The sequence below is a fragment of the Puntigrus tetrazona genome, chromosome 12, assembly GCF_018831695.1.
Source record: "Puntigrus tetrazona isolate hp1 chromosome 12, ASM1883169v1, whole genome shotgun sequence".
NCBI lineage: Eukaryota > Metazoa > Chordata > Actinopteri > Cypriniformes > Cyprinidae > Puntigrus > Puntigrus tetrazona.
Window position 1 is genome coordinate 762,724 of NC_056710.1, and position 14,644 is coordinate 777,367.

Below are 14,644 nucleotides of genomic sequence, written 5' to 3' on the forward strand. Positions count from 1 at the left end.
ATAAATAGATAGATAGATCTCACAGATCTCTCGCCCCCTCTCTCTCTCTCTCTCTCTCTTTCTCTCTCTCCCTCTCCCCCTCTCTCTCTCTCCCTCTCTCTCTCCTGTCTCTCTCTCTCTTTCTCTCTCTCTCTCCCTCTCTCTCTCTCTCTCTCTCCCTCTCTCTCTCTCTCTCTCTCTCTCTCTCTCTCTCTCTCTCTCTCTCTCTCTCTCTCTCTCTCTCTCTCTCTCTCTCTCTCTCTCTCTCTCTCTCTCTCTCTCTCTCTCTCTCTCTCTCTCTCTCTCTCTCTCTCTCTCTCTCTCTCTCTCTCTCTCTCTCTCTCTCTCTCTCTCTCTCTCTCTCTCTCTCTCTCTCTCTCTCTCTCTCTCTCTCTCTCTCTCTCTCTCTCTCTCTCTCTCTCTCTCTCTCTCTCTCTCTCTCCTCTCTCTCTCTCTCTCTCTCTCTCTCTCTCTCTCTCTCTCTCTCTCTCTCTCTCCCTCTCTCTCTCTCTCTCCCATCAAACTCCGTGTTTAGAGAGGAGAGTGCAGCCCCATTCCCTCCACGATGACACTCTGTAAGAAGACCACAGCGAGTCTTTTCGGAAGAGATATTCCTTGGAAAACTGAGGGGCCGGTGACGTGAGGAGCCGCTTGAACATGATCTATCTGCTCTGGGTCCAGAGGAAGCCCCATGGAGAGCGATGGTGCAGAAAGGGATAGCTCCGGTGTGGGTGTCCGCGCGCTGACGGGCTGCGCTCTCTGCGCGCTCATCCTCTCCACGCTGCTGGGCAACACGCTCGTGTGCGCCGCCGTCATCAAATTCAGACACCTCCGATCCAAAGTCACCAATTTCTTCGTCATATCCCTCGCGGTTTCCGATCTCTTCGTGGCTGTTCTGGTCATGCCGTGGAAAGCGGTCTCTGAGGTGGCCGGCTGCTGGCTCTTCGGGAGCTTTTGTGACACTTGGATAGCTTTTGATATCATGTGCTCGACGGCGTCCATCCTAAACCTGTGCATCATCAGTTTGGACAGATACTGGGCCATCTCGAGCCCCTTCCGTTACGAGCGCAAAATGACCCAAAGGATGGCGTTTATAATGATCGGGATGGCTTGGACGCTTTCCGTCCTGATCTCTTTCATTCCGGTCAGACTGAACTGGCACAGAGCCGAGGACCCCAGCGCGCCCTTGAACCTCACCGACAGCTCGGAGGACTGCACGGCGACTTTAAACAGGACTTACGCGATCGCATCTTCGCTGATCAGCTTTTACATCCCCGTTATCATCATGATAGGGACGTACACGCGGATCTACCGGATCGCGCAAACGCAGATCCGGAGGATCTCCACTTTGGAGAGGGCGGCCGGGCACGTGCACGACTGCGCGAGCGAGCCGTCGCTGAAAACCACTTTTAAGAAAGAAACCAAGGTGTTAAAAACGCTGTCCATCATCATGGGGGTGTTCGTGTTCTGCTGGCTGCCCTTTTTCGTTCTCAACTGCATCGTGCCGTTCTGCGACCTGGACACTCTCGGAGACTCTCCGTGCGTGAGCAGCACGGCTTTCAACATCTTCGTCTGGTTCGGCTGGGCCAACTCCTCGCTCAACCCGGTCATCTACGCGTTCAACGCGGACTTCCGCAAAGCCTTCAGCACCATCCTGGGCTGCAACCGGCTCTGCGCGTCTTCCGCGGTGGAGACGGTGAACTTCACCAACGAGCTGGTGTCCTACCATCACGACACCACTCTGCTCCAGAAGGACGCGCAGGGCGCTTCCGACCCGCAGCGCCTGGTTCTGGTCCCGGGCCATCACGGGGAGCACGTGGACTTACCTTTCGACAAGGTCTCGGTCGTGTCCGATTCGTCTCGTGTCCAGCGGAACGCGGTGCTTCCCGCGCTGGAGCAGCAGGAGGGAGAGATGGAGATATCCCTGGATATGATGCCCTTCACCTCCGCGACGCTGAGCGACTGCTGTGGGATTCCAGGTCAAATTGAGGACTGTTGACCTGATTTGTTCCGTGCGTGCCTATTTATAGGATCAGAATGAACATGCACAGGACGTGTTATAAAAATACTTAACGCAAGGCTAACATTGTAAAATTGATGTGGCGTATATAATGTGCATCCATCTGGATTACATTAAAAACCTTCTGAATCACACGCATCGCATTCAGAGTGTAGTTTGTTTACGATGGAACGGACGGAGATGGAAATTTTAGCTGCAACTGAAGGACAAAAATCCTCAAGTACGGGGTTTCAGTTTGCGTATTTTGCGTAGAATTCGTTGTTGCCCGCTTTTTTTTCCGCTTTGTTTCTTCCACCTTGCATCTCCAATAACAGATTTTTTTAAGGAGAAAGAATATTTTATGGCAAATCGGCTTAAATTTAGGGCTAAGGCTAATTTTGATTTTCAAAATGTGAAGAAATTGAATGCCGGTGTCCAGAAGTGCAAGACCTGTTGAGAAATGTGAATTTAAATAAGTAATATTATAATATATATATATATATATATATATATATATATATATATATATATATATATATATATATATATATATATATATATTTTGAATGAAAGATGAATGCAGGGATGAACGTAAAACCTGATTATGATTTGATTTGCAACCTAAAAAAACAGAGCAAAACCATGTCTCTTATTCATATTAAAATGTTATATATATATATATATATATATATATATATATATATATATATATATATATATATATATATATATATATATATACATATAATTTATTTTATGCAAGATTTTTATAGTCTCAGAATTTTGGAGACCACCTGAAGACGACATAAACATTTCCAGACACTGTTGGTAACGATTATTATGAGGATGAGATTATTGCACACATTTAATTTTAAATATGCTCATAATAAGAAATGATCTTCACTAAACACACAATAATCGATAACTGTTTAATTACACGCTGAGCTGAAAAACAACAAGTTTGTCAACAACAACATTCTGTGCATTTTTGATACAAAATAACACGAGATGATCTTAAAAATGTTATTTAATTATTATTATTTAATGCCGTGTGCTGCACACAGCCGCTATAGATGCCATTATAAAAATATGTTTCTGCCATGTTAAAAGACTCGATAAAACAGGAAAAGCAGAGTGGGATTTTGTTATGTTTAGATGCAAATCTGAAGAGCCTTGTTAGAGATAATTGCTCACTTAATTACCACAGTTATTAGGAGATGAAGTACGCTGTTGTAGCAGGTGCCACTTGAGAGCAAAAAGAAGATAAAGGAAATTTCAAGTCCTAATCAATGAAACCTGCACACGCTTACACTCACTCTCTCTCTCTCACACACACACACACACACACACTCCCAAGTAATTCTGTGAAAACTATGAGGTCACAGTGTCCTGTGTAAACTCTTGCACTTCGACAAAAAGCTATTAGTTCGACAAATTATTCATGTCGCAGTTCCATTTTTTTGGTTCACGGTAATGAATGCTCGTGAGGAAGGGATCGGGAACAAGCACAAGGAAAAATAAAGAGCTGAAACCAAAGTAATTGGATGCTAAATTTATCCGGCTTCGCACAGTAAGAGTTAACCGTCTATTTGCTGAGAGTGTAAAACACACTGCGAGTGATCGCTCCAAAATAAAAACGGGCTAATTTAGGAGTAGATGGGGTTTGCTCATCAGATTTGGAGAAATGCAGCATTACGTCATTTGCCCAGCAGTGGCTCTCTGTGGCGAATGGGTGCCGTCAGAATGAGACTCCAAACCACTCCAATCCATCAGTTAACATCTCGTGAAGTTAAAAAGTGTTCGTGAGATGTTGCTTCTGGACAAAAACACAAGACCTCCGACAGAAACGTTGCTTTCTCCGGCTTCTAGAATGAAACGAGAGAAAAATACGCTCAGATCAAGCACAGTTATAAGTGAAACAAATAAATAAAACGCCACTGCTTTACCGATTCACTACGTTTCTGGACCCGGATCATTTCAGTTGCTGTCTTCGGAGGGTCAGAAAGCAGCTCGGATTTCAGCATAAATTTAATTTGCGTTCTGAAGACGAACAAAGGTCTTACAGGCTTGGAACGACATGAGAGTGAATAATTAATAACAGAATTTTTATTTTGGGGTGAACTAACTCTAAATTATATATGTAACGCTTATAAATCAGCAGTTGTCAGGCTAACACGAGCGTGCGGTTTGAAGGACGGTAGATGTAAGGGATTTGTCAAAATTACACCCATGCACAAAAACCCTCGATACATAAAATCTGTTTTGATGAGCGCTTCAAGCCGTCTTGAGCGATGTTCAGTAAAGCGAACCGGCTGCAAAACTTATTTTGTGTCAGCACACGCAGCTCTGAAAGCTATTATTGGACCGTACGGCAGGGAGAAGTTGGCTTCTTTGTGGCTGGGACAGCAATTGCTTGAAAGCCTCTGCGCTTGACTCAAATTGCTGAGCTGAAATAGCGTGAACGGCGAAAAGAGGCATTGAAAAAAACATAATATGTGTGGTAAAATTACAAAAAAAACCCAAATTTATTCAAAATCTGGTCAACATTACAAATACGCCTTATTGTAAAGTGTTCCTATTAATGTATTATTAATTATACAATTATTTTAGATCATTTTTAGGGCATTAGCCCTGTTGTACAATGAAACCAACATCGCTAATATGTAAAGAATGACTGGGAAATGCACAAACAGGCACTTTTAAGCACTGCATTTAAATCCGGGGCACTGTTTGTGGCAGGTGAATGTGAAGAAAGCCTCTTTCAGACAGCACTATACTGTAATGGATCTGGAAGTGCATCACGATCCCCAGTATAGGGGAAAAATTGGAGGTGATAAGCCTTTGTGAGACCTGATGCATCTGCTGTCTGCAGGCACTTAATATTTACCCAGCACCCTCAAGCTTATTATTCTCATGAATGGTGTAAATACAATACACATCAGAATATAAAAGGTTATTAAACTCTCATAACACTGAAGCTCTTCGCCAATTGAAGAAGCGCTCAGGGAATCTCAGCAACAGATGCGCTCATATTATTCCATCCAGATTCAAACACCACGAATCACAGGAAAGGGAACGTCAGATCAGAGCAGGCTGCAGACAATCTCGCCTCTGTTGTTCAGAACGCAGCAGTTCAGTCGATTTGTTTCATCCTCTGAGCTGTGGATTTGGTAAAATACAGCTCAGATGGGTATCTTACACAGTGTTTATTTGACGTTTTCAAGTCAAAACTGTTTTTCTGGAGAACGGTACGAAACATCAACAATGCATTGTGATTTTATGCATTTTTAATGCGCTTTGCGTGACCCGAGACAGTTTTGATTATAAGAGGAACAGTTAAATATATGTGATCCTGGAGCAAAAAAGCAGTTTTAAGTCGCTGGGGGAAATTTGTAGCAATAGACAAAAATACATTGTTTGGGTCAAAACGATTTTTATTTTATTTTAGGATATTAAGTAAATATCATGTTCCATGAAGACATTTTGTAAATCTCTTACTGTAAATGTATTAAAACTTAATTTTCAATTAGTAACATGCATTGCAAGAACTTCATTTGGACAAGTTTAAAAGCGATTTTCTCAATATTTAGCACCCTCATATTCAAAATTTTAGTAAACTCAATTAATCTTTTTTCATATTTTTGAAAACCGGCATTTAAGACTCGTTTAGTGATCCAGGGTCATGTATATGCAAATAATTTATGAGAATATTTATATATTTTTTTACGAACAATTTTTGAAAACAATTCGGTCTAAAGTTTTTAAATAACTTGATCAAGATGATTTAGTAAAACTTGGTTAAAAAGTGGAGGAATTCTTTTTTTTTGGATAGAATTCAAAGAAGTTAATGGAGTGGAAATCACAGCAAGCTGGTAATTGTAAACATGATTAGAAAAAACAGGTACATGTTTTGTGCTCAAAACTCATACATAAATCTCCTTACCAACTCAGCTTGGCATCAGTAAACGTTTCATCCAAAGTGCACTGAATGCAAAAAAGATCTCAAGTTTTAACAAGCCTGTCAACCAACAGACTTTGTCACTTATAAAGCAATGACCCAAAAAGTAACAGCAGGTAGCATTACACAATACGTTTTGTTTCTGGGCCAATTTGTTCAAGTTATATATTAAGAACAAGTGCAAAAACTGTTAGCTAGCAGCTGGAATATGTGCAACGAAATGTGAGTGCAAGCTGTAGTTTAGATTTTTGCATTTATTTTGTAAGCCGTGTGACTTATTTACCCCGAAACATGACAAAAATGTTATGCAAATGAAAGCGTGGATCAAAGGTCAGTGGATGATGCGTGCTGTGCGCGGAAGACTTCGACTCCGAAGGAAGGAACAAATGTTTACGGCAGTCAGTGGAAACGAATGCAGGACAGAGAATTGAGGATATGCTTAAAATTCATTCCCACACTGTACAGAATGCTTCTTGTTAAAAAAACATGTCACTTCTCACCTCTCGAAGGTCAGGAAGAACTGGAGCTGTATGCACGGTGCAAAACGCATAACTGTCACAATGAAAAGCAGGGTGCATCTCAAGAACATGTCCGAGACATGTTTCTATTTATATATTCACCATTACCACCGTGCAGAAATGTGTTCTCATTACTGTAAAATGGAAAAAAAAAGCATTTGTGCATAACGATAGTATTTGTTTTATTGCTTTTTATTTAGGAATTGACATTATTCTGATGAGTGGTAAATATGATCTAGACGTGTTTTAATGCTAATCACCAACCCAATTCAATCTCTTCCTTTCTCAAGAATAATAGCACGCACTAGAACACATCTGATGCGCACTGGGATATATTTCGAATTCGTTCTGGTCAGGATTGTGTTCTACCCGGTCGGTCTTTCTTTTCCCCAAAGACACTGCATTTATTCTAATGCAAATGAACCTCAGGTGTCGCTACCTGAATTCTAATCATTGTTTGATTCTAGTCTATTATTGGAGTTTTTATCAAAAGTTTGGAGCAGCTGGGAATGTCACAGTTTGACTTCATCGCGCCATCCTGTGACGAATTAGAATTAATCTTAGGGCCGCGATGCGTCGGTTTTTCTGAAATATATTAGTTCTCGTGCATTTGGGGAAGTTAGTTTTATTGAACTTAATAACAATTCACGAATTTGAATACTGACTAGTGCAGTATCTCGAATGAATATTGCACCCACGACTAAAAAATGGATGAAAACGTACCTACCGGTCATCGGATATTGATTGGAGAAATGTAGCATTGCATCACTTGCTCTGCAGTGAATGGGTGCCGTCAGAGTCCAAACACCTGATAAAACATCACAATGATCTATATTTAACCTACAATGCTCCATTGCGTCAAATGCATTATAATGTGAAGAAATTGTGATTTCAGCATTCATCATTTCCAATTGAACTGTCTCTTTAAATGTTATTATGATAAAATTACTACGAGTAAAATATTTTCAATGAATAACTTCAATGAAGCTTCAAGAGACAGGGAATATAGTCACGCTTTTATAGTTTTTTTGGGCTTGACAGCCGTGTCTACAAAGTGTCACTGAAAAGAGTTTCATAAAGATTGCTTGAAAATTCCCCGTCGAGAAAAGGCTCGAGGGCGAGCGAATAATAGGCTATAATATTATAACATTTTCCTTTCCTATACTGCCGAGACATGTTTTGTTTCTCTAGCCCAATAGAAAGTCGCACATGTTAATCCATATAACGCAAGAGACAGCGGCAGCGCTCCCTCGCCTCATCAGCAACAGTCAAAGAATTTCATACCTCTATTCCGCTCTTAAATTTGCATGTCAACGGGACTCAGCACGAAGCAGTTCACAGGAAGAAGACCCGGGATCCGTTGGGAAAGACTGATAACTGTGATGAAAAGACACTCGCAGATGCTTGCCGATCCCTTGTGGGCCACACGGCAACCCACATCCCAATTAGACGCACCCTCCTACCCGACATCCTCCGAAATAATTCTGATTATATAACAGCGGAGAACAACCAAACCAAACAAGAGGTGGAAGGGAAATCTCCAACCGCTGAAAATGTCGGCGGGACCTGTGCTGGAGATCGTCCACATGCACAAAAATGACAAATTAGTGTAAAACCGGTTCAATTTTTGCCTTATCGTCAGCAGGAAACTACTTTCTTGCTAAAGTGGATCCACTTCACGCTATTAAAAGTCCTTCAAAATGTGCTTCTGCTACAATTAAAAGATCCATCTGCACATCCATTAGAATCAGCAAAATGAAAAGTTAATTGATGTGTTTTTTTGCACCCATTTTTTGATGAAAACAGTATATTTTGGAGGAAAACCAGGAGGCTTAGTAAATGACAGAATACTCCATCTGCCATCAGTGGTTCAACTATTAAAATTATGAAGTGATGAGAATACTTAACAACAACTTCATTCAACTATTCGACAATCAAAGCGTTAATAAACGTAGAAGACATATCTGAACGACATGGGGGTATTCGATTAATGACAGCATTTTCATTTTGGGGTTAAGCATCCCTTTAAACTTGAATTTATCTCATAGTTGAAAAGTCGGCATCACCGATTCTGTTACTTTCCAGTTTTTTTAGCGTGAAGCTTATAAAGTATTGTATTGTATTGTATTAAGCGCAACATAAAACAGCTCGACTTAAATCCTTGCCTGACGATGGAGATCCCTGATAATACTTCCGCATACGTTTTTTATCCGCTGTTTAGAATTAGAACTAACGAGGCCAGATTTTTAATGAATCGCTCTTTTTATCTAATCTGACAGGTCCGAAATGAATTGCAGTTCGGGTCACTTTGGTTGGTTTGAATGGTTTACTCACACCTTGAATCATTTGCAGTGCATGTCACGTTTGAGCTTCTGTTTACCGTACTTGATGTGCTATATATATATAGAGATGAGCCAAAATATCATGACCGGTCAGAGGTGACGCGAATATCATCTCCTAACAAGGCCGCATATTAATGTGTGGGAAGATTAGGTGGTGAGCAAAACAATCAGTTCAAGCAATCAACGTATTGGAAGCGGGAAAATGGTCAAGAGTGTCTGAGCCAATTTAACAATGGCCAAATTGTTATATCAGGCGACTGGATCAGTGTATCTCATAATGTTGATCAATGTGTAGGCTATGCATGAATAAAAGCCTGTGCAATTGGTTCATTAAAAAAAATAAATATATATATATATATATATATATATATATATATATATATACTGTTGAGGACTTGGAATAAACCACTGAATTTACATGTGTGTCTTTGTGAGCAATTTATTATTACTTATTATTATTATTATTGTTTTATTTTATTTTTGTTTACAGACCGTCTTACTCAGTTCCCAGAATTCTTTTTAAAGAGGTCACTATATAATTCGGTGAAGGTTGACCAATCTTTGAACGATGCAGTTATCTGCTGTTCTCTACATCCCTAAGGATGAACTGATGAAGAACAGATAAATGGCCGACCGTCTTCTGAGAATCGTTAGCTGAGCAAACTGAGCAAAATGAGCTTTTTCTCTATTAAAATGTGGGGGTTCCCCTAACTGGGATGATCTGAGTTGTATTAATAAACTTGTTTCTCTATTGCCCATCTCTTGATTTTTGGTGTTGGCATACATTTTGTTATGGATCCATTCCTTAAGCGCTCTCATCCCAAATCTTTATCACGTTATAAAATGGCCCAAGCTTTATCTACTCTCATAGACCAAGTGGGGGCTGATAATCCTTGCTGATTTCTATTTCCACACAGTATATTCCTAGTTCTCACAAGTTCACAACTCCTACATTTCTCCTTCCTTCTGAGGAACGAGTCGATTATTTACCTATTGTGGAACCAGACCGTGCTTCTGTCCAATTATATCTCACTTGCAGGTATTTGAGGTATAGTGAAAGACCTTTGCGGAGATACGTCCTTATTATCAGATCCTGGATTCTATGGATATGATTCTATATATGATTTCCTATTACACAACAGGTCAGCATCTACATTGTGGGAGACACTTAAAGTAGTTATTAGGGGAGAAATAATAACTAGCTCATATACCTCCACTCTTAACAAAAACACACACACACACACACACACACACATATGTTTGTGTACATTGTGAAAAAGCTGGATGAATTTTAGCCTACCAATTAAAATCTAAAGCTGCCTCTCAAATTATACCCCAAATTTGTCAATTTCTCTCAATGATAAAGTTACACTTTTCCCCTAAGGCATCAGTTATTACAAATAGCATTTTAAGGACATCAACAGAACATACGGTATCCTTATATATGTATATATGCCGATGATATACTGGTGTGCCTTTCGGCTTGGTTTATATATCACACAGGGATTCCCTAACCTTTACAAAGAGAAGATTGCTCCTTTAACTGACACGTTAAAACTAGACCTCGAAGAATTAATAAAATGAGCATTTTTGCAAGATTCTTGTACTTTTAATGTATCCCTGTTTTTATACCTAAATCTTTTGTTCAGAATTTAGACAGACTGATCTCATCATTTGTACGGGGTGGAAAAACACCTAGGATTTTGGAAAGAATTTCTCCAAAGACAAAAAACTCAAGGCGGATTACTTCCTAATTTTAGGTATTATTATTATTATTATTATTATTGGGCCGCAAATATCTCAGAAGCACTTTATTGGCTTGAGAACCACAGAGATGTCTGGTGTATTTCAAGGAGAGTTCTTGTACTTCTTCATCCCGACCTGCTTTTGTTTATCCAAATACAGCTTCGCACTCGATGCTCAGTTGTACCAAAAATATTTCTCATCAAAACACAAACTGCCTACTTCACATCTGTTTAGATCTTTTTCGATTTGACATCTAATCAAAAAACATTGTCCCACATTTTCCTCCATTTCTCTTAGTACAGGGCTGGATGCAGTTTTAAATATTCCCTTGCATTTGAAAAGTGTGATCTATAATGTATATAACGCTTTAATATCTGTAAAAAATATATTATATATAGAATTCATGCAGCATGGTCAAAAGGATTTGGGAGTGTATATATCAGAGGAAACCTGGAACAATGCATTATTTAGAGTGAATGGAACGACCTCCTGTACTCTTTTAGGTTTGATTCAGGCACTTCGCATATATGTGTGTGTGTGTATATATATATATATATATATATATATATATATATATATATATGCACACACACACACACACACACACACACACACACACACACACATATAGACACAAATATATTTATAATAGAAATTATATGAATATATATATATATATGAATATATATATATATATATATATATATATATATATATATATTATATTATATTAATATTATACATTATATATTATGCAGACAAAAACTTTTATTTTGACAGCATAAATATATAGGGTATTCATAGATTATTCAGACCCCTTCACTTTTTTTTCAATTTTGTTACGCTGCAGCCTGAATTGTTGGAATCTACACTGAGAAAGTGACCATTTTAAATTAAAACAGCATAAATTAAAAAAAAAAAAAATGATAACACACACTTACAGAAGCATTCAGACTTTGCCACAACACTTGGAATTTAACTCCCATTTCTCTTTGGTATTGTGGGCTATAGGACTATATCTGTATGCATGGATATATAAATTATATATTTTCAGTTATATATTTTATAACTGTTTTTGTTTGTAAACAGTGCTTAATCTGTGTGCATGTCTGAATGCATTTTCATTTTTGGTAACCTAGCATGATTTAAGTATGATTCTTAAATAAATATACATTTTATTAAACTGAAATGCAATTCCTTTTTAATTGTTTTAGATGTAAGTCTTAAAATGATCAAAAAAAATATATATATATATATATATATATATATATATATATATATATATATATATATATATATATATATATATATATATATATATATTATATATATATTATATATATATATATATATATATATATATATATATATATATATATATATAGATTATATATAGATAGATAGATAGATAGATAAACTGCCATATATTTTTAAAATAGATACATTTTTTAGTTTTTCTCAATTTCAAGCATGAATGTTTAGCAAAAGCAAGACAAAAACAGAAAGTAAGAAAGTAAGAAAATCATTTTTGCAGCGTTCAATTCATATAGACTTCAGTTGTCCACCTACACATCCAAACGGCCGTCCTGGGATGACATCTCAGTAACGGCGATAAGATTCTGACACATTTCAGAGTGTAAAAAACACATTGATCTAACTGTTTGCATACCTAGGCTACTGTATGCTTCAGCCCTAATATGTCTTAAGAACGTCAGATAACTCAAAGTGTTTCCAATCCCAAAAACACACACAAAATCCCAAACGGCAGCAAATGCTGCGTTAAATAAAAAAAAAACATGGAACAATTAACTTGAGAATGAAGCTCGCGGTCGTTTGATCACCAAACAAAAGAGAAAGCTGGACTGGGAGAAGAAGATAAATACAGAGACAGAGAGAGACGTGACTTCAATAGCCTTCTTTGTATTCGTATTGCTATCTGAAGAGGTGAGGACACTAGAGGATGTCATTCGTCTGTGTAACTTCCACTCTAATAGCTATACATCAAAAGCACGGGCTCTCTGTCTGACTAGCATATGCAGGCGCAGTTATAAGCTAATTACGCCTATAAAGAAATAAATCAAGCTTGCAATATTACATATTTATTTCAGTGAACCGAATGAAAGTTTCCATTAGCAGCAGGAACAGATCCATCCATCAACAGTCTGAATCTGGTGTGTTGTCAGGGGCATTCGACTGGAATGGAAAAAGACAGAGGGAAAGGGAGAGAGAAACACACACCTGGAGGTTACGAATGAAACGGCAGCGTTCTTCTTCACGGTTCGCCATTCAGTCGAATCAATCTCAATGGCGCAGGATGGGAAGGGACGGATAAAGAAATGCATAGCAGGATCTTCAGCGCCATGTTCGTCTTTTTAGACTTCTCACGCTGTCTGCAAAAGAAAGGAGCATTTCGGTCGCGTGAAAGGATATCAGAAACAGTCATTTTTCCAAATTAGCAGCTTTGAAAAACAGTGGTTTTATTTATACATATATATATATACACATATATATATATATATATATATATATATATATATATATATATATATATATATATATATATATATATATATATATATATATATATATATATATATATATATATATATATATATATATATATATAAAATCTTTAAAAATATAAAGATACATTTTTTTACACTCTACAAGGATGCATTTATTTGATAAAGGTGCAATAATTTTTTTTTCACTACATTTTTACATTTAAAAAAAACCATATTTTGTGAAATATTACAGATTTAATGAACTGCTTTCTATTTTACTATATTCAAAAAAAAAAAATTATTTATTCCTTTGATGCCAAGCTAAATTTTCAGTGTCACATGATCCTTTCGAAATCATTCTAATACATTTATGCTACATACATATATTGTCCTTTTTTTTGTAGAAACTGAATTAATTCTTTCCAGGAATCTTTGATGAATAGAAAGTTACTGTCACTCTGGATCAAGGATCTTACGACACTGAAAATTCAGCACTGTATTAAGAAATGAATTACATTTTAAAACATATTCAATTAGAAGGTTGCTGTTCTTACGGTAAGAGACTTTTGACCGCTAGTGTATGAAAATGTCAGTTTGCTAGAAGCAATAAAGAAGGTTTTTTTTAGTGGTAGTCGAGCACCGGTGGCACATTTCAGGCTTATTGACCGTCCTGACAGTTAGACGGACAGCCTGGCCGCTCTGTTTCACTGTCTCTGAGTGAATAACACGAGCAGCGTAATAAATTAGAAGGCTTCTGAAAACTTTTAGATGGAGTACTTTCAACAGCTTGACGCGTGCCGTTGCACACAGTATATACACCATAATAAAATGACAAACAGCTTTATAAAAATCCTCAAAATGCAACAAATGGCACATTCCGTAACTAAAACAGCACCATTATATACCAATTATTTGCTATTACCTGAATTTGAGAAGAAGTAGTAACACAATCTGGACCATTTCTACAGCTGATTTGTGGTTTAGCCTTTGTGTTTTTATCGGAAATCTTGCAGACACGACCTAAAGGCTGGGTGAGCAGTGAATGGAGACTTTGTGCCGTAGCGTTGATTTAAATGCAGACGAAGCTTCTTCGGGAGGTATCTGCGGTCACTTTGACAGGCTGCTTCTTTTAATAGCCATTCTACTCTCGTGAAAGGTGGAATCTTTTGTATGCACCTGAATTGTATAGTTTGTAAAATCACATGTATTGCCTTTAGAAGGTCAGACAAGCATCACAAAGAGAGTTTTTCCACAAGGTTTCATACGTGTTTTGCAGAGCTCAGCGCAGTTCATGAATGTAATAAGCAATACTTTTTAAAGCAAGGATTTTTAATGGACAACAACGAAATCTCCTCACTAGGGACTGATCAGAATCAGCCGATAATGACTTTAAATGTAAATATTGGCATCAGCCTGATTTGAAATATGTTGCAGATACGGCTTGCCAACTGGCTTTTTAAAACTCGTATGTACTGTCACAAAAAAACTTAATTACTGTTTATTTAATCCTAACAAATAACCAGTATCGTGCATACCTAGATTAAGCAAGTTAAGTGCTTTAAGATTTGGTCAATTAGTTGCAAACTCGAATAAATTTA

The 14,644-nt window shown here is 37.8% G+C and overlaps 1 protein-coding gene and 1 long non-coding RNA gene across 2 annotated transcripts; one reads left to right on the forward strand and one right to left on the reverse strand.

Annotated features, from left to right (window-relative positions):
* The first annotated feature begins 435 nt into the window (after positions 1–435).
* Positions 436–3,835, forward strand: drd6b (dopamine receptor D6b). Its single transcript, XM_043254093.1, has 2 exons — positions 436–1,999; positions 3,688–3,835. The coding sequence occupies exon 1, from the start codon at positions 671–673 to the stop codon at positions 1,976–1,978; it is 1,308 nt and encodes a 435-aa protein (XP_043110028.1). The 5' UTR covers positions 436–670; the 3' UTR covers positions 1,979–1,999; positions 3,688–3,835.
* Positions 3,836–3,930: 95 nt separating this feature from the next.
* On the reverse strand, positions 3,931–7,175 carry LOC122355303. Its single transcript, XR_006252207.1, has 3 exons — positions 6,437–7,175; positions 5,922–5,962; positions 3,931–5,137 (listed from the first exon to the last, which is right to left on the reverse strand). It is a non-coding gene; the product is annotated as an uncharacterized LOC122355303 (long non-coding RNA).
* Between the last annotated feature and the right edge of the window lie 7,469 nt (positions 7,176–14,644).